The sequence below is a fragment of the Mobula hypostoma genome, chromosome 6, assembly GCF_963921235.1.
Source record: "Mobula hypostoma chromosome 6, sMobHyp1.1, whole genome shotgun sequence".
NCBI classification, from domain to species: Eukaryota; Metazoa; Chordata; class Chondrichthyes; order Myliobatiformes; family Myliobatidae; genus Mobula; species Mobula hypostoma.
Window position 1 is genome coordinate 122,458,187 of NC_086102.1, and position 18,870 is coordinate 122,477,056.

General features: G+C 47.5%; 1 protein-coding gene across 1 annotated transcript in view; it reads left to right on the plus strand.

Moving 5' to 3' along the window:
* atic (5-aminoimidazole-4-carboxamide ribonucleotide formyltransferase/IMP cyclohydrolase) overlaps positions 1–18,870 on the plus strand; it is a 37,858-nt gene that overhangs the window by 17,444 nt on the left and 1,544 nt on the right. The window contains exons 8-15 of the mRNA XM_063051581.1: positions 1,709–1,834; positions 2,885–2,992; positions 4,931–5,016; positions 7,753–7,842; positions 8,325–8,453; positions 9,831–9,923; positions 12,638–12,817; positions 14,223–14,378. Of these exons, the coding sequence (XP_062907651.1) occupies positions 1,709–1,834; positions 2,885–2,992; positions 4,931–5,016; positions 7,753–7,842; positions 8,325–8,453; positions 9,831–9,923; positions 12,638–12,817; positions 14,223–14,378 (968 nt within the window). The remainder of the gene's footprint in view (positions 1–1,708; positions 1,835–2,884; positions 2,993–4,930; positions 5,017–7,752; positions 7,843–8,324; positions 8,454–9,830; positions 9,924–12,637; positions 12,818–14,222; positions 14,379–18,870) is intronic.

Genomic DNA, 18,870 nt, shown 5'->3' on the forward strand with positions numbered 1-18,870 from the left:
CCACTTCTCTACCTTTAGTTGTTGACTTTTGAAATGCTTTTGTACACAGAACATTACAACACAGTTCAGGTTCTTCGACCCTCAATGTTGTGCTGAGCTGACCTTTTGGCCTACTCTAAGGTCAGTCTCACCCTTCCCTCTTGCATCATCCCCTATTTTTCTGTCATCCATGTGCCTGTTTAAAAGTTTCTTAAATGTCTCCAAGAACCCACAACTTTGTAATCACCTTAAAATTTATGTTGCGGTGTAATGAGGACTTTATTACAAAAACTGGCACAATGATGTTGCAACCCTTCCTTCAGCCTGGGGGACCAGCTCAACGGTCCACGGGCTTGAACACAATTTAAAGTGACCAGTTTGAGCTGTGACTGCCGCATTGTAAAGGCTGAGCGCTGCGTTAGGGGAGACAGCGGATGCGACCCTTATTCTGTAGGCACCGCGGTAACTTAGCGGCTGGCCGAATGCTGTGCCGTGTCTGTAAGGGGTTTGTGTGTTCTCCCCGTGACAGCGTGAGTTTCCTCCAGGTGCTCTGGTCTAACCCCATATTCCAAAGACGTACTGATTAGTAAGTTGTGGGCATGGTATGTTGGCACTGGAAAAATGGCAACACTTGCAGGCTGCCCCCACCACACAAGGCCATAATACATAGTAGAATGAGGCCATTTGGCTGGTCGTGTCTGCTTCGCCATTCAATCATGGCTGGTCCTTTTTTCCCCTCCTCAGCCCCACTCCCCAGCCTTCTCCCTGCAACTTTTGATGCCATGTCCAATCAAGAACCTATCATGCTTTGCCTTAAATACACCCAATGACCTGGCCTCCACAGCTGCCTGTGGTAAATCCACCACCCTCTGGCTAAAGAAATTTCTCCGCATCTGTTTTAAATGGACACCCCTCTATCCTGAGGCTGTGCCCTCTTGTCCTAGATTGCCCCACCATGGGAAACGTCCTTTCCACATCTACTGTCTAGGCCTTTCAACGTTTGAAAGGTTTCAATGAGATTCTCCCTCATCCTTCTAAATTCAGACCCAGATAACCCTTCTGTTCCCAGAATCATCCTTGTGAACCTCCCAGCACATTTTTTCTTCGATGAGGAGCCCAAAACTGTTCATAATACTCAAGGTGAGGCCTCTCCAGTGCCTTATAAAGCCTCAGCATCACATCCCCGCTCTTGTATTCTAAGACCTCTTGAAATGAATGCTAACTTTGTATTTGCCTTCCTTACCACCGACTCAGCCTGCAAGTCAACCTTTAGGGTGTTCTGCACAAGGACTCCTGAGTCCCTTTGCATCTCAGATTTTTGGATTTTCTCCCTGTTTAGAAAATAGTCCATACATTTATTTCTACTACCAAAGTGCATGACCATGCATTTCCTAACATTGTATTTCATTTGCCACTTTATTGCCCATTCTCCTAATTTAAGTCCTTCTGCATCCTACCTATTTCCTCAACACTACCTCCCCATTCACCAATCTTCGTATCATCTGTAAACTTGACAACAAAGCTATCTATTTCATTATCTAACTCATTGATATACAGCATAAAAAGAAGCGGTCTTAACACCGACCCCTGCGGAACACCACTAGTCACCGGCAGCCAACCACTGCTAGTAACTTTCCTGTAATCCTTGGATTCTGTTGATCATTGACACAAAATGTTTCCATGTACATCAGACCACTAAAGATAATCTTCTGCCTCTCTGCCCTGACAGTTCTGAATGGATCACCTGGTTTCATCAATCTGTGTGATGCTCTCAATGCCTGGCAGCTGGTGAGGGAGCTGAAACAGGCCCTGGGTCTGCCTGCTGCCGCTTCCTTCAAACATGTCAGCCCTGCAGGTAAGGACTGGAGCACCTTGGCTCGTCATAAATGTGAGTTGTCGGTGTGAAGCACAAGCCAGTAGGTGTCGAATACACTCGGTGCGAACGGCGAGGTGTCGCCATGGTGATGTGTCTACGTCTCCGCACCATTACTGACGTGCACTTGCATTAAGCCTGGTGAGTCTCCAGAGCATGCTGCATTCAGCTGGATCCTTCATGTGAGGCCACCCTGTCCTTCACCTTCCAGTTAGTAATGGACTTTGGCGCTCAGCACTGCATGAAGTTTGGGCTCGTCATTAGCTGAGTAACAGTGCATTATTTCTTAATCACTGGCAATTAACTTCTAGTACGTATGGTGTGTTACTTGTTCTTTTTCTGCATTTTCCTTGTAGATTGTAAACATTACCATTTTTTTCATGCCCTTCTCTTAATCTAGTCGTCCTTATTTTACTTGGCCTGATTTGACCCGATCACTTTCTCCGTTTGAACTTTGTGATGCTGCTTGTGTAAGCCAGACTCCTGGTACCTCCCAAGCTCACCATTTCTGACCCTGTCCACAGGAGTCAGAGGCTGGAGTAGACTATCTGTCCACTCTGTTTGACATGTTTCCTCAGCACCCTTTCTCTGGACTAGCCCCACACCTCAGTATCCTGAATGTTCACATACCTGTTGATTTTCATTTTGGGCATAAACTGACTACGCCTTCAAAGTCCTCTTGGGTAGAAAACTCACCACCCCTTTGAAAAAATTTCTTCTCATTTCAGTTCTCTATGGCCTCCTTCAAATATTGAGACTGTAACTTCTGAACCTGGACACAGCCAAGGGGACTGTGGTCCCAAAGCCAGGGGAAACACTAGCTCTGCTTTCTTTTCAGTAAAATTACTCGTTCTTGTAACTTTTATAGGGTAGAGATTTTTGTTAAACGATTTTTGCAGGTTAATGGTTTGGATATTTTGCAGCTAACCTGTGTTTTGGTTCTGATTTGCAAAGGTGCGAGTATTTGTAGGGGGAAAGGTGCTTGGGTGTGTTCTGTACTTTGGTGCTGTAATGTTGCTGTTCTGCCACTAGGTGCAGCTGTTGGGGTGCCGTTGACAGAGGAGGAAGCCAAGGTCTGTATGGTGTACGACAAGTTCAGTGATCTCACTCCTCTGGCCACAGCCTACGCCAGAGCCAGAGGTCAGTGCTCAGTCTCCTTGCTGCTTAAAGTACCAGGAGAGAGAAATAACGTGATTTGATTGTGGAAAGAAAAGATAACTCCTGTGACCAAGTCGGCCCCTTGAAGTTGTTCCACAATTCCGTATCCTTTATGGCATTAATCAAAGCAGCAAAGCTGCTCGCCGACACTTAACGTGTCAGAGGGCAAGTCCTGACTTTCCACACCTGAAGTGCGGGAGGGTGTCGTAGAGCATAGATCTGTATAGCACAGAAACAGGCCTTCGGCCCACAGTCTCTGTGCTGCCATCATTCAGAAACAATCCCTCTGCCTGCATGTGCTCCACATCTGAAAGCTCCTTAAATGCTGCTGTCATACCTGCTTCCTCCGCCACTACATCAGGTGGCCTGTTCTAGAACTGCCACACACTGTGTTTCAAAATAAAACTTGGCCTACACATCTCTCTTAAACTTCACCCCTCCACTTTAAAGCAATGCCGTCTTGTATTTGCCCTTTCTACACCGAGGAAGAGACTCTCATAGTTATTCAGCAACACTCCCCACCCCCGGTTGGCCTTTGCTGCAGAGCAAATGGTCCACCTGGCAGCTAATGCTGTCTAATCCAAGAGAATTCCCTATGACCGAGATCTGAGCTTTGGGTTATTTCCCCTTTACTTAATGTGTTTCTCCAACCAAAGTATAAATTACTACCCTGTGTGCAGCAGCGACTAACTCCTTCATCTGTGAATTGTTGGCGAGGAGTTATGAACCCTTCCCTCAGCCTGACCCATTCATCCACACTTCACTCACGCCCACCCACCACTGGGCCTGACCTCATCACATTCATAGCTGACGCCTGCTGAGTCCCAGATTGCTCGCCTACTCTGCCTGACTCTTTCATTGCAATCCACACCCTTCTCCCTCCCCTCAACTTGTCGATTCTCGTAGTAGTCTCAGAGAACAAAGATGCATGATTTCTGCTCTGGATGCACTGAGCAGCGAGGCATACTTGTAGCATGGATGAAATCACCGGAGAGACAGAGTCACTGGTAGATACAAAGCAGCTTCTTTATTCGACACAAGGTACAGCAGGCATCATACGGACGGAGATGCTTTCGGTAGAAAGGTCTGCTAGCCCAATGTGGGCTCGATATTTATATGCTAAACACAAAGGCAATTGCTACGTAAAAAGTTATAGACAATGCTTCCTTTTGAAACTACCTACAAACATCACACCTTCTGACTTCATCCTTTCCTTCCGACGCCAAGATGTCTGGGTTAGTATCCACTGCCTTTTGGAATGCAAGTTAAATCCCCAATACATTTATTTGGCATTTTATGTGCTAACATAGAAGACAATTAATATTTATAAAGTATAAATAATACTGTCTTCGAAACTACAGCACCTGGTCAAACTACGGCGCCAGGAGCATCTGGTATTCACACCTTTTTAGGAAGCGCATTGTTGTGGACTCAATCCACAGTACTTTGTCAAATAGAAGTCTGGTGGCCAAAGTCATTTAAGTGTAAACGAATCATCTGCCCAAAAAAGTCACTCTAACAATACTGAACTGGTTTCTTTTCCTTCACTGTCCCTTAAGCATCTTGAAGGATCTGCTCGTTTCCCTACCTAGTGAATTTCTTTCTGATTGATGGTACAGGTCCTCCCCACTTTATGAAAGCCTGACCTTCGTAAAGCCAGTACACAGGAACAAGTGTTTGGGAGACTGGCAGGACAGAGGTGCCATTTACTGAGGGGCTAATGCACCTTCTGCCGTGTGGAAATTCTGCTCGTGGCTGCATTCCCGCTTGCCAACAGTCGGTGTTGGGAATAGTTTGTGGGAATGAAACCTTGCTATGACCTGGGGCAGGCCCACAATAAGCGTGCTGTCACTCCCCTGGCTGTGGTTTGGAACGGGCTGGCACAGAATAACTCCCAAACCCTGGCATTGTTTCCTGCAGGTGCTGACAGGATGTCCTCCTTCGGTGACTTTGTGGCTTTGTCAGATGCCTGTGATGTCCAGACTGCCCGGATAATCTCCAGAGAGGCAAGTCCAAGAAGGGGAAGGTGCTTTTATTTTGCAGTAACTGAAATTCCAAAGCTTGTTTTGGGTGTTGAAAAGTGGACATTGTGGGGCAAAAGAAAGTGGTCTCCACCATCATCAACTATGTGCTTTTATACAGAGCCTTGCATTTTATACAAGCGTGCATGTATACAGAGCATCTCTCACAAAATGCTGGAGGAACTCAGCCAATCAGGTAGCATCTACGGAAATGAATGAACGGTTGATGTTTGGGTCGAGGCCCTTCATCAAGCCTGGATTGGAAAAGGATAAATGCCAGAATAGGAAGGTGGGGGAGGGTGGAAGGAGTACAAACTAGAAAGTGATAGGTGAGGTCAGTGGCGGGTGGGGGGAAGGGAGCATTGAAGTAAGAAGCTGGGATGTGATAGGTGGAAAAGGTAAAGGGCTAGAGAAGAAGGAACCTGATAGGAGAGAAGAGTGGACCATTGGAGAAAGGAAAGGAGGGGATGGGACCCAGGCGAAGGTGATGGGCAGGTGTGGAGGGGTATGAGGCTAGAGTGGGGAATAGATGAGGCGGGGGGAGAGATAAATTTCCAGAATTTGGAGAAATTGATGTTTGTGCCATCAGATTGGAGGCTTTCTAGACAGAATATGAGGTATTGCTCCTCCAACCTGAGAGAGGCCTCGTGGCAGATCCTTGCAAAATGTCCCACAGTACTGTGAAGTATGCAGTGTGGAGCAGATATGGGTGTTGCAACATCATTATTGTAAATATTACAGCAGCTCCACGGCCAGTCTGCTACAGTGATGCCTGCCCGTTCCATCTGTAATGAGGGAGGGTCTAACCACATCCTAACAGATACACATTAGCTTTATTTGTCACAATAAAATTTAATGTGTTGTTCGCTTCGATGACCAGCTCAGCCTGTGGATGTGCCAGGGCAAGTGATGCTGCACTTCCGGTACCAACAAAGCTTGCCTATAGCTTACTAGCCCCCACCCATCGTGTTTGGAATGTGGGGGGAATCCGGCGTACCCAAAGGAAACCCACGGGAAAAGGCAAACTCCTTCCGGCCAGCATTGGGAATTGAACCCGGATTGCTAGCCCTGTAAAGCGTTAGCTACTGTGCCATCTACATGGGTGGGGTGGGGGGGGGGGGCAACATTAACCAGAACCCCAGCTGAACCATCTGCATAAATACTGTGGCTACAAGCAGTTCAGAGACTGGGCGTCACTGGTGAGTGACTCACTCGATAGCAGAAATCTTTCTACCATCGACGAGGCATAAGTCATGAGTACGGTGGGCTATCTATGCCAGCCTGGGTGCAGCCCTGACCTGATTGCCTCTTCCCCCATCCACTGTAAACATTCATTACCCCCAGATTACGCATGCAGTGCGTCCACTAAATGCACTGTAGTTGCTTGCCCAGGCTACTCTGGCAACCCGCTGCCTTCCAGGCCCATTGCTTCTACCGCCAAGGAGGAGGCTGATATCTGTAGGTTTCTCTCTACCCTGGCTTGAAAAGGTACCATTGGTTCTTCCATTGTCTCTGGGTATAAATGCTGGGACTCCTTTCCCCAATACCACTGTGCAAGCACCTTCAGCAGAAAGTCTGCAGTACTTCAAGATGTTGGCTTACCATTGCCTTCACTGGGGCAACTGAGGATCAGTGTTAAATTGCCAGTGATTCCCTCATCCAAAAAAATTATATAGGAATTCTAAATAAATGTGAAGAAATAAAAAGATTATAAAGGATTCTGGTCAAATGGTGGTTTATAAAGGTTTAGCTTTACCTGTCTAGTAACGAGTGCTTTGTTAATCTGGCTTTCAATGCTTTATTATCCTGCCAAGCCACTTTCATTAATGTCTGCAGTTCCTCAGATCTCTGGGTTCCTGTACCCCTTCAGGAGTTAAACCCTCGGGTTAAATTTCCTCTCCTTGCTCCTTTTAACCAGTGTCATACTTCACATCACAGCATCAACTTCCATCTCTCAGCTGGTGTGTTCCCCGTCTCTTTGCAGTTTACTGTAGCCACATAACGTTCATCCTCTCACTTACACCGTCCCGAAGTCCTTGCACAGGGTAAACTTGCCTTCAGCAAATCTGTGCGGAGCCCCTCTGATCAGTCATGCATGCAATCGCGGGTTCTGCCTCTGATTGTTTCTAGAACATTTGTCACCACCAAGGTTAACCTGACCTGGATTTGCTGGGTTTACCCTCAGATTCTTTAACTTTAAAAAAAAAGTGCAATGCTGGCAACTCTCTTGCGGGAGGCCCTGTGGTACGGACTTCTTGGAGGGTGTGTTCACCTAGAATGCACCCCATCTGGACAGGGTTGTTCACCCTGTGTAAGTATGGCAGCCTGTCCACCACCTTCTATTCCTCGACTCTTAACCCATCTAAGTCCTTTACTGCCTCTGAGCTCTATCTCTGCTGTCTTCTGTGGTGACATTTACTCAGTTTCTCAGCAGTCTTCTGTCTCCATGAGTTAAGTCTCTCTTCTCGCCTCTTCTCCTTACCCCGATGAATGCGGAGCTTAGAGAGACCAGATTCCCTTTTATGTTTGCCACACTTGTCGTCTTCCACATTTTATTATGCCCTATGAGTGGAGCGCACTGGGAAAAGGGAGGGGTGATAGGGAGTTGTGTTCCCTTGTTGAAAAGCTCGGGAAGTAGGAATTGCACTGCAGTGGACGTTGACTGTAGGGATGTAGCCGTGGAGGCTTCCTGCAGCTTCTCTGAGGGTGTCCATTTTGCAGGTGTCAGATGGAATCATTGCTCCAGATTACAAGCCGGAGGCCTTGGAAATCCTGTCCAAGAAGAAAAACGGGAACTATTGTGTCATTCGGGTAAGTGAATTACACAGGCCTGTCGGCTCTGACCCTAGTTCCATCGCTCACTGGTCATCAGGGGTCTGTAGAGAGTGGACCAGGAATTCTCATTGCTGGCGGTCTGTTAGTTACGCTGGGGTTTCCCCTCTTCAAGTTGTTAACGTGCTGTTGAGTGGACAGAGGTTGGTTCTCTGTCTAGGGTTTGCTGAGGGAGGGGGGTATCTTTCTTAGCCTTTTATCCCTACTCTTGAACCCCACCCCACCCCATGGGTGTATTCTCGCACAGGCAAACCCTTTAATCGTTTGGGCTGACTGCCTGGCCACACACGGCCTGTGTGTTTGTGTCCCTGTGAGTTCACGCTTGGCTAGTGTATTCACGTGCCAGGAGTTTGAGCGAACACGTGCACCGACGTTAGGACTGCATCACTCGTAATCATGTCAAAGGAGGTGATTTAGGAATGAACTGTGCCCAGATACAGAGACTGCCTCTCTTTTCTTAGATGGACCCAGAGTATGAACCAGATGAGCTTGAAACCCGGACTATCTTTGGACTGCACCTGGCCCAGAAGAGGAACAATGCACCCATCGATCGCCTGCTGTTCAAAAACCAGGTCACCTCGTCTGCAGATGTAAGTGGTTAGAAGCTTCCCTTCTGATGGGAGATCACGGGGCTGCTGGGACCTTGGTTTGGCATCTCGCCCAAAGGGTACCCTCCCAGCCAGGTTTTCCTGTGTGCTCGCCAGGGACCTGTGCTCAAGTCGCTGGGACGATCCTCTGAAACTGTTAACTCGGCTCAGGGTAATCGACCGACAGGGTGAAACTGTGGATTTTGGAAATCTGGGCCAGTAAAAGCATAAAATTGTGGGAGAGCTTGGCAGTTCAGGAATATCACAAAAGATCATCAGCCTGGCCTGATCTGCCAAGTGTTTCCAGCAACTCTTGTTGCAATTTCCTGGCTGCTTTTCGAATCCTGAGTTGAATGGGATCATTCAACAGAAATTATCTATTTCGAAATCAGGACAAAATGAGCAAGATTGGGTGCTGGCAATTAAGCCTGCATGATATGTCAAGTGAGCTGACTGTTCCTGATTACATTCCTTCACGGACACACTGAAGGCTTCTCTCTGGTTACGAAGAGGGCCTGTTAACTGTATAATGCGTGCACTGCTGAAGGGCTGCTTGTTTTTACCGAGTTGCACCTTTGATTAGCAGGAGTGCAGGGATAGGAGTCTGTTTAAGCTGCTTTTGTAACTGGACCCCTTTGGACTAGAGCCTCGTGCTGTTGCCAGAGGAGCATTTGGTCTTGTCCCCTGACCAGCCTGAAGTCGACCAGGTGTATAATCTCATCTTTGGCTCCTGTTTCATTAGGGCTCCCATCACAAACAGGCCACCATGAAGTTGTCTGCAGGGTCATGTGATCGCCTTGAGCCAATGGAGGTGCTCAGATGATCCCTCTGCCTTCTCCCCCTGGTTGTTCCAGTGGTGGTTTCCAGACCCAAGGTCTGATGCCTGGCTGCAGTGGGGGGGTATTTCAGCAGGGAATACTACGTCCGATGACTATATCGTAAAACGTGGGATCAGAGAGATGCCATTCTGCATGGTCAAACCTCGGTTCAGTTTGAAGTCTGTGTTAGCAGGCAAAGGGCATCTCAAAGGGCTGGCTCTTTTGTGGGGAAATCCATCATCTTAGTGGCCTCTCCTGGTCAAATCACCCAATCTTTGATCGCCTTTGGCATCCTCCAGTCAAGTGCAGCCATCTTCAGGGACCGTGGGTCACTGGGAATAACTCATAAGCAGGGGCAGCAGCCTGCCATTGGTTATTTCACTGGCATTCACCCGACCCCCACCCCACATGCACACAACTCTCTTTTTGTCGCTGTCCGTCTGTCTGTCTTCCCCCTCCTCCACCCTCTCCACTGCCTCCCCTCTCCCTGCTCAGTCTCCCTCCTCCTTCTCCCTGACCCCTCGCTCCTGCCCACACTTACGCTCTTCCTCTGTCGCTACAGCTGCCAGAGTCTGCCATGCGCGACCTGATAGTAGCCAGCATCGCCGTGAAGTACACGCAGTCCAACTCAGTGTGTTACGCCAAGGACGGTCAGGTGAGTGGGTAGCCCTTGCCTTCTGGCTTCTGGGGGTGGGGGTGCTCAGGTGGCAAGCAGGCCCACGCTTCTGCAGAGGAAGCAGTCGGCCAGATACGTCACCTGTCCAGGCAGGACCCGAATGCATCACCCGGTCTCGGTAACACCCATTAACACTTAACAGCAACTAACTCGTCTGAGTGCTGCCTCGTGGCCCCCCGATCTCTCCTCCCCTCCATGGCCGTAGCTACACTTCCCCCACCTCCCTGGATGCTGCTGAGCATTTCCCTCAGTGGGCTGAGATGTTGAGTGCTGGGCACTGATGTGTCGGGGACAATTCAGCATTGAGAATATCTTCAAAAGGTGATGCTTCAAAAAGATGGCATCCATTTTTAACTCTCCCCTCACCCACCACCCGGGCCTGATTCTGATTGTAAACTGTTTGCCGCAGGCCCACCTACACACAGAATCCTGCAGTTCAACTTGTCTGATGACCAGATATCAGCCCCTTCCTGCCACAGTTGCTGTTTTGGAATAAATGCTGTGGGAGATTTCGGAGGGTGTCTCATGGGGAATATGTTCAGGCTTGGAAATAGAGTATTTCCTCAGCAGGAAGGGGTAGGGGCTTAATGATGATGGAGACTGGGAACACTTTCCCCCACCACCCATGGAATTCGCTCTTACTGCTAAAACCGTCCACCTCTTCTACCTCGGACTGGTGCCCTGTGGACCACTGGGTGCCCACAGGAGCTCAGGGTGGGCAGATCCAAAGGTGTTGAAGCTGGAAAGAGAAACGTAGAAAACCTACAGCACAATACAGGCCCTTTGGCCCACAATGCCGTGCCGAACATGTCCTTTCCTTAGAAATTACCTAGGGTTACCCACTGACCTCTATTTTTCAAAGCTCCATGTACCTATCCAGGAGTCTCTTAAAAGACCCTATTGTATCCGCCTCCGCCACTGTCGCCGGCAGCCCATTCCACGCACTCACCACTCTCTGCGTAAAATACTTACCCCGACGTCTCTGTACCTACTTCCAAGCACCTTAAAACTGCACTCTTGTGCTAGCCATTTCAGCCCTGGGAAAAAGCCTCTGACTATCCACACGATCAATGCCTCTCAGCATCTTGTACACCTCTATCAGGTCACCTCTCATCCTCCGCCGCACCAAGGAGAAAAGACCGAGTTCACTCAACCTATTCTCATAAGACATGCTCCCCAATCCAGGCAACATCCTTGTAAATCTCCTCTGCACCCTTTCTATGGTTTCCACGTCCTTCTTGTAGTGAGGTGACCAGAACTGAGCACAGTACTCCAAGTGGAGTCTGAGCAGGGTCCTATAAAGCTGCGACATTACCTCTTGGCTCCTAAACTCGATCCCATGAATGATGAAGGCCAATGTAGTGTATACCTCCTTAACCACAGAGTCAACCTGTGTAGCTAGGATTTTCCATGATTCTGTTAGTCCTGCCTTCCTCTGATTTTCCTGAGTCCTCCATCGTGTTTCCTCCCCAATTACCAAGTATCCTTTTCTCCAGCCACCACCCCCCCTCCCCCAACACCCTGCTCGCCGTGGATTCAGACTCCCCTTCAGTTTAATTTATCAATGAATTGTATAGTGAAATATGTCCTATGCCTTAATCTAATTATGTGCTGGAGGCAGCCCGCAAGTGTTGTCACACATTCTAGCACCGACACAACACGTCATCATCAGAACTACACAAGCAGCAGCAACAAAAATAGAGCAATTGCAAAAAGAGAGCAACAGCATACCGAGCCCCGTTTCTCCTTCCCACCCACCTGCGCATCTCCGTTCCTCGGCATTCCAGTACCATTGCTCCAGTCTGATCCCATTCTGTGTCGTACTGCTGTCTCCCTCCCACTGGGACCACCGTCACTGACCTTCACCAGGGTAAGGGAGGCACAACCAGCTCATTTCTGGGGTATTGATGATATTCCGGTGTGAGTGTGGCAGATGGTATTTGCAACTTCGAAGAATGGGCTCAAAACTGAACACAACAAGTAACGAAATGCCAGCAACGAAACAAGCCTCCTTCCACTGCTGGACCCTGATACTTAAAGTTGTTGCTTGTGATCGTCGTAAGAACAAGGAGAAGCATCAAGAGATCAAAGAAAAGAACAGACTAAAAAATAGTCAAGGTCTTCTCACACTCAGACTAGATATCTAAGCTCCATTCAGAACGAACATTAAAATGGTCAGATTCAAGTAATGTAACACTTGCTATTGTAAACTTAAGTTTCTAGAAAAGTACAGACCATGATTCCTAGGAAGTTCACTGAGCATTTTCATGCATGTAGAACAAACTACAAGCAAGAACAGGAAAATTAAACAACTAGAAAAATAACAATTCTACACCCTGATCCAGCACCCGCCCACTCTCCTAGCCATGCACATAGACAGTTCTTCACTTCCAGGTCAGGCCTGCAGGCTTTGGCCATCAAATGCGACTTCTGGGCTACCTTTGCCCAATAGCTGCAGGAGTAATTGAGTGGCCCACAAGGTTGGGGAACCCGCATAGCATGAGCTCTAACAAGGGGACGTGAGAGAAGTAATTGTGTATCAATTGGCTCTTTGAAATTAAGTCTGCACCTCTGTGATGGGAGGGGCGGAGAGAGCGGAACGATTGGTGGGGGGGCAGAGGTGGTGGGCATTGAGCATCTGGTGGCTTTGTAGGTACTTGTTCCCTCACTGGTTTCTCGGCTGCTCTTCGCAGGTTCTGGGCATCGGTGCAGGTCAACAGTCTCGCATTCACTGCACCAGGCTGGCAGGGGACAAGACCGACCTCTGGTGGCTGCGTCACCACCCAAGGGTGCTGGCCATGAAGTTCAAAGCGGGCACCAAGCGGGCTGAGATTGCCAATGCCATCGATCAGTACGTGAGCGGGCTAATAGAGGTAAAGTGACACCCGATGCCCAGGCAGTTGCCTGTCCTGGAGAGGTAGCGTTGCAGTCATCGAGCTAGAACCTAATGGGAGCTTTGGAAGCTTACATTCCCTGAGACTCTAGAAAAGGGCTGCCTGTGTCTGCATGTCCTTCATCTACAAAACCCATCTGTCCTTGATCCAGTGGGTCTGAGTGAGCATGTAAATTATTGTGCCATGTCTTGCTACTTTCTGGTCCCCCATGTATTGATCCAATTACTTCTGTATGGTTTCAATTGATGTGTAGAATGTAGCCGATTTGAGTCAACTTGTCCTTTATTTGCGATCGCTCTACTTAAACATGTATGTGACCCACTGATTGCTAGCAGGTTCATAATTTAATTTTATTTAGACTCGGCATAGTAACAGGCCTTTTCAGCCCCTCCAGTTAAATCCATGTGATGTTTTAGTCTGCAAACCCACCCTCCTTTGGAATGTGGAAGAAACCCGAGAGTGGGAGGAAAGGCACACAGCTACAGGGAGAACGTAGGAACTCCTTCCATACTGAACTCGAGTTGCTGGCATTCTGATAGTTATACTAACTGCTGCATTACTGGGCTGCTGCCACTTTCCCAACTTGTCCCTCACATTAAATCACAAGACTTACAGCTCGACTTTAATACTGTGTGGCCAGACTCATAGCAGCATGTTCATAACCTTGGCTGAGTTCTGAACTCGGGGACACTCCTTGATGGTCTTGAACCGTCTTCCACGGGATCTCTTTATCCTTGCCCAAGCCCAGTACTCATTCTGAATTCAATCATTTAAAGTTGTCTCTTCTCCAAAATCTGGTAAACAAAACATCTATTTTCAATGTCAGGCTTGAGAGTTCTTAATTGTACTTCCAGTACATCTTGCAGTCTCTTTACGGGATAGCTATTCTCAGACATTCTTATCTTGTCCATGCTGTTTCCCATGGCCAGTTCACGTAGCTAGAAAGTTTTGTCAGCTACGCTTGCAGTACGTCAATCACAAACCTTTCTTCATTGTACGGCTTAGTCCTGTGGTTCTCAGCCTCTTTCTGTCCCCACCCCTCCCCCCACACATGTGTCTGTCTCGTGTGCTCCCAGAGCCTGCTGGGATACTTGACCTCTTTTGTCTGGCTGCACGTGTTTTTAAAAAAATGCTACGTATGAATCAGTTATCACTCCATCATGACTCTGTGCCTCCTGTGACATTAATGCAGTACCAAGGCCAGTTTGTGCTAAGTGGGTTGACATGGAAACCAGTGTATGAGTTCAGAGGTACCCATTTCATTCATTTTGCCCGGGCAGGCCAGTCGGCTTGGATTCCGACTCGCTGAAGGCACGGCTGGCTGATCGACGCACATTTGTCACGCCCAGAGCTGATCGCATGTTCTCTTGTGGCACTCCTTCAGGCCGCCGAGCTGCCCAAGTGGCAGGAGATGTTCGAGGAGGCTCCTGAGCCGCTGTCGGAGATGGAGCGCAGGAACTGGATCTCCAAGCTGAGAGGTGTTGCTCTGAGCTCTGATGCGTTCTTTCCATTCCGGGACAATGTTGAACGGGCCAAGAAGGTGAGTGCTGGTCCACTGTCTTTAAATGCAGGGACATTGTGGTGGCATGCAGTGGGTTTTTGAGACTGTTACAGCATAGTACAGGCTCTTTAGCCTACAATGGTCTGCCAACCTTTTAACCTTTTAAAGGTCAGATCAATCTAACCTTTCCATTTTTCTATCATCCATGTGTCTATTTCGTTAAAGTGTCCCGATCCTTGTGGCCCATCAGGCCGGTGCTTATGCCGGTTTCTGTGACGTGAAGCGACTGAGAGTACGAGACTCCCCCCCCCCCCCCCCCACCCCGGGATAGGATGCCAGTCTATCGTGAGGTTAACCCCCAGCATTTGCCGGCACCCATTTTCAGCTGGGTAGACTGGAGCAGTGTGTGGTTAAGTGCCTTGCTCAAAGACACAACACGCTGCCGTGGCCGAGACTCGAACCTACGACCTTCAGGTCGTGAGCCCAACGCCCTAACCACTTGGCCACACGCCACACATGCCCTATCGTAAATGCCCTAACGTATCTGCCTCTACCACTGCCTGTGAGAGGGCATTCCAGGTACCCAGCTCTGTGTGTGTGTGTGTGTGTAAGTATAAGCTTAGCTGTGACATCCCCCATGTACTTTCCTCTAATCACCTTAAAATTGCACCCTCTTATATTAGTCACTTCTGCCCTGAAAGAGTCTCTGGCTGTCAACTCGATATTTGCCTCTTATCATCTTGTACACCTCTATCAAGTTGCCTCTCATCCTACTTTGTTCCAAAGAGAAAAGCACTGGCTTGCTCCTCCTATCCTCATAAGACATGCTTTCTAGTCCATGAAGTGTCCTGGTAAATCTCTGCACCCTCTAAAGCTTCCACGTGCTTCCTGTAATGGGGCGACTGGAACTGAACACGCGTGAATAGGGTGAAAGAGGATCGATGGTACGCTTGCCAAAATGCTGGTGGTTTTCTGGTAGTGCTGAAGGTGCACCAGTCTGCAGTTCCAAGCATCCTAGAGCAGGTTGACACTTGGGATCAGTGTCCCCGGCAGGGACCTGCACGGATCTCCCTCGGGGCAGTGTGTGTGGGGGTGGTAGGCAGGCTTGCTGGCAGGTGGGAATCTCGACGTTCCCTGGGTCTCCATTGTATCACTGTTCGGTATCAGAGAACCTCAGGGCAGAAGACAAACCAGAAAAGTTTTAGATAGTAATTTAGTCAAAAAGGACAAAATTTTAAAGATCAGCTTTATTTATCCCGTGTACACTGAAACATACAATGAAATGAGTTGTTTGTGTCAAATCAAATCAGTGAGGGTTGTGCTGGGCTGCAACCGGACTGGAGGGTTGGGCCACGATCCTGGCAACAATGTGGCATGCTCACAGCTCACGAGCCGTAACCCATACGCCTTCGGAGTGTGGGAGGAAACTGGAGCACCCGGAGAAAAACCATACGGTCACGGGGAGCACGTACAAACGCCTTGCGAAATTTGAACCCGTGCCTGTGATCATTGGCGCTGTAATTTTGTTTCACTATCCGCTATACTATCGTTTCTCCCCATGGTTAAATGGTGAGAGATGTTGGTGTTGAGGGGGACAGGGTTTGTAGGAAGTTAACGTGCAAGTGACGGGAAGGCAAGAGGTGTGCTGGCTGGCCTTTGTTCATGCAAAAGAGATTTCAGTAAAATAATAGAGTTGTCTTGCTTGAATTAGGATACAGGACCCTGGTGAGATGACATCTGGAGGGTGTGGGAGGGAGGAATATACACAGCGAGTGCTGAAAAGTAATTGCTTTATGGTTGCATGGACTGAGATAGTGAAAATTGACTGCATGCCTTCCAGACAGATCATTCCAGACACTCATACATAGAGGTAGCACAAGGTTCACAAGACTGATTCGCACACAGAAAGACGTTTTCTCTGAGGAGAGATCAATTAGATTGGGCCTGTACTGCTTCAGTTTAAAAGTATTAGAGGTAGCTTCAGTGAAACATACAAAATACCTGCAGGGTTCTCATGAGGAAGATGCTTCCGAGGTTGGGTATCAGAAACCAGGCGGTTATCATCAAAAAACGTCGTTGACCGTTAGAACAGTTTTAGAAGAAATTTCTACATTCTTTGGATTCTGTACCCAAGAGGGCTGTGGAGATTCAGTCAGATGAAATATTGACTAGATACTCCCCTCCACAGATGCGACCTGACCTGCTGAGTGTCCCCAGCATTTTGTTTGTGTTGCATGTTGTATGCCTTGTGTCAGTGACCAGGACTATTCATTCCAAGTTCCAGCAAATTTCAGCAAGTCTTCACCTTTTTGTGAGATGATCCCTTTTCCTAGGTCCACCAGCTAAAAAGACATTCTTGTTCATATTGCGATCCACATTGCATGTAGTACTCTGGTTGTGTCTTCAGCACTCAAAAATACATGTCCTTTAGGAAACAACCTCCTTGCAGTGAAGCCTTACCTACCATTTTCCTTCCAAATTGCTTGGTTAATCTACAAGGTGGCCTCCAACAAAAGGTCACCCGTGTTTCGCCAAGCAGCAATAGTTAAGGTATTTGAAATATCCCTTTCTGTTCCTCGCCAATGGGAAAGATTACTTGCTCACTTTAGCCAGTATGAAATCTTACATCCACCTTACAGCTTTCTTTCTTTCTTGAGTCACGTACTATTGTCAAAAAAGTTGGATATTTCACACAGTCATTTAAGTCATTATTGTGCATTGTAAACAGTTCAGTTCCAGACACCAATTCCTGTGCTACCTTGCTGGTGCTAAACCTTAAAATGATCAGTTTATCTCTGTCACTTTCAAACTCATAAGCTCTTCGTGTGGATAGATCTTAATGGAACCATTTCTGAAAATCGAAATATTCTATTTTATTTTTAATTAAAGTTGACATGTGGATCAGACCCTCTGGCCCAATGAGCCATACTCTCCAGCAACACACCTACAGTTGCAAGAAAAAGTTGTGACTCCTTTGCAATTACCCGGTTTTCTGCATTAATTACTCATAAAATGTGGTCTCATCTTCATCTAAATCAAAATAACAGGCAAGCACAATCTCACTAAACTAATTACACGCAATCAGTTGTACTTATTTGCGTCGATACTGAGTGCACCATTTAAATCTAGGTTTAAAAATGTATGTGAATCCCTGGGGAAATGCCTTGTACAAAAACTATTTGGAGTTGGGTGTTCCGGTCATTTTGGAGGTGTGGGTTGTAGTGGTGTCCTGCCCAATTTGGGAAAAACAGTCAGGTTAATGACAGAGCCTCTTTGCAAATGTACACCATGTCTTGATCAAAACAACTTTCAGAGGACCTTAGAAGAATTGTAGAGGTGCAAAGACCCAATGTTCAGTCCACAGTAAGAGATATTGTCTACACATGGAACAAATGCCGTACTGTTGCTACTCTCCCCAGGAGTGGGTGTTCTGCAAAGATGATACCTGGAGCACAACGTGCAGTGGTGAAGGAGGTGAAAAAGAACCCAAGGGTAACAGCAAGACCTGCTAAAAGTCTCTGCTCATGTGTCCACCATAAGAGAAAAACTGAACAAGAATGCATTGCTGCGCATCTCAGGTTTGCAAAAGACCACCTGCGTGTTCCACGATGCTTTTGGGACAATATTCTGTGGACAGATGAGACAAAAGTTGAACGTTTTGGCAGAAATGCATATTGCTATGTTTGGAAGGAAAAGGGTACTGCACACCAACACCAACATCTCATCCTAACTCTGAGTATGGTGGAAGGAGCATCATGGTTTGGGGCTGCTTTTCTGCTTCAGGGCCTGGACAGCTTGCAATTGTTGAGGGAACAATGAATTCAAAATTGTATCAAGACATTTCACAGGAGAGTGTCAGGGTAGCGGTCAATCACCTGAAGCTTAATAAAAGTTGGATGATGCAATAAGACAGTGAATTGAGTAAATGGTTTAAACAAGAAGAAAATTCCTGTTTTGAACTGGCCAAGTCAGAATCCAGAGTTTAACCCAATTGTTGATAAAGTGGCATGATCTGAACGGGGCTGTTCGTGCAAGGTATCCCAGAAATAATGATGAACTGGAAGGTTCATATGGAGGAATGGTCCAAAATTCCTCCTCGCCATTGTGCAAGTCTGACCAGCAGCTACAGGAAATGTTTGTTGGACGTTATTGCTGCTAAAGGAGGTTCTATCCTGATTAAATACAAGGGTTCAGATACTTTTCCAGCCTGGACTGAATGATTAAACAATGTGTTCAATAAAGACATAAAGAGCACAATTGTTTTGTGTTTATAATTTAGGCAGATTGTGTTTGTCTGTTATTGTGACCACATTTTATGAGTAATTAATGCAGAAAACCAGGTAATTGCAAAGCGTTCACAAAACTTCCTTGCAATGTATTTATTTAACCCTAGCCTAATCACAGATGGGGTGGAGATGTGTTTCTTCCAAAGGAGGTGTCCTTCCTTCCACTAGTGTGCAGGTCATCCTTGGGCAAGGTGTAGCACCTGCTTATCTGTCATCTCCTTCCCTGGCCCCCCCCCCCCCCCGTG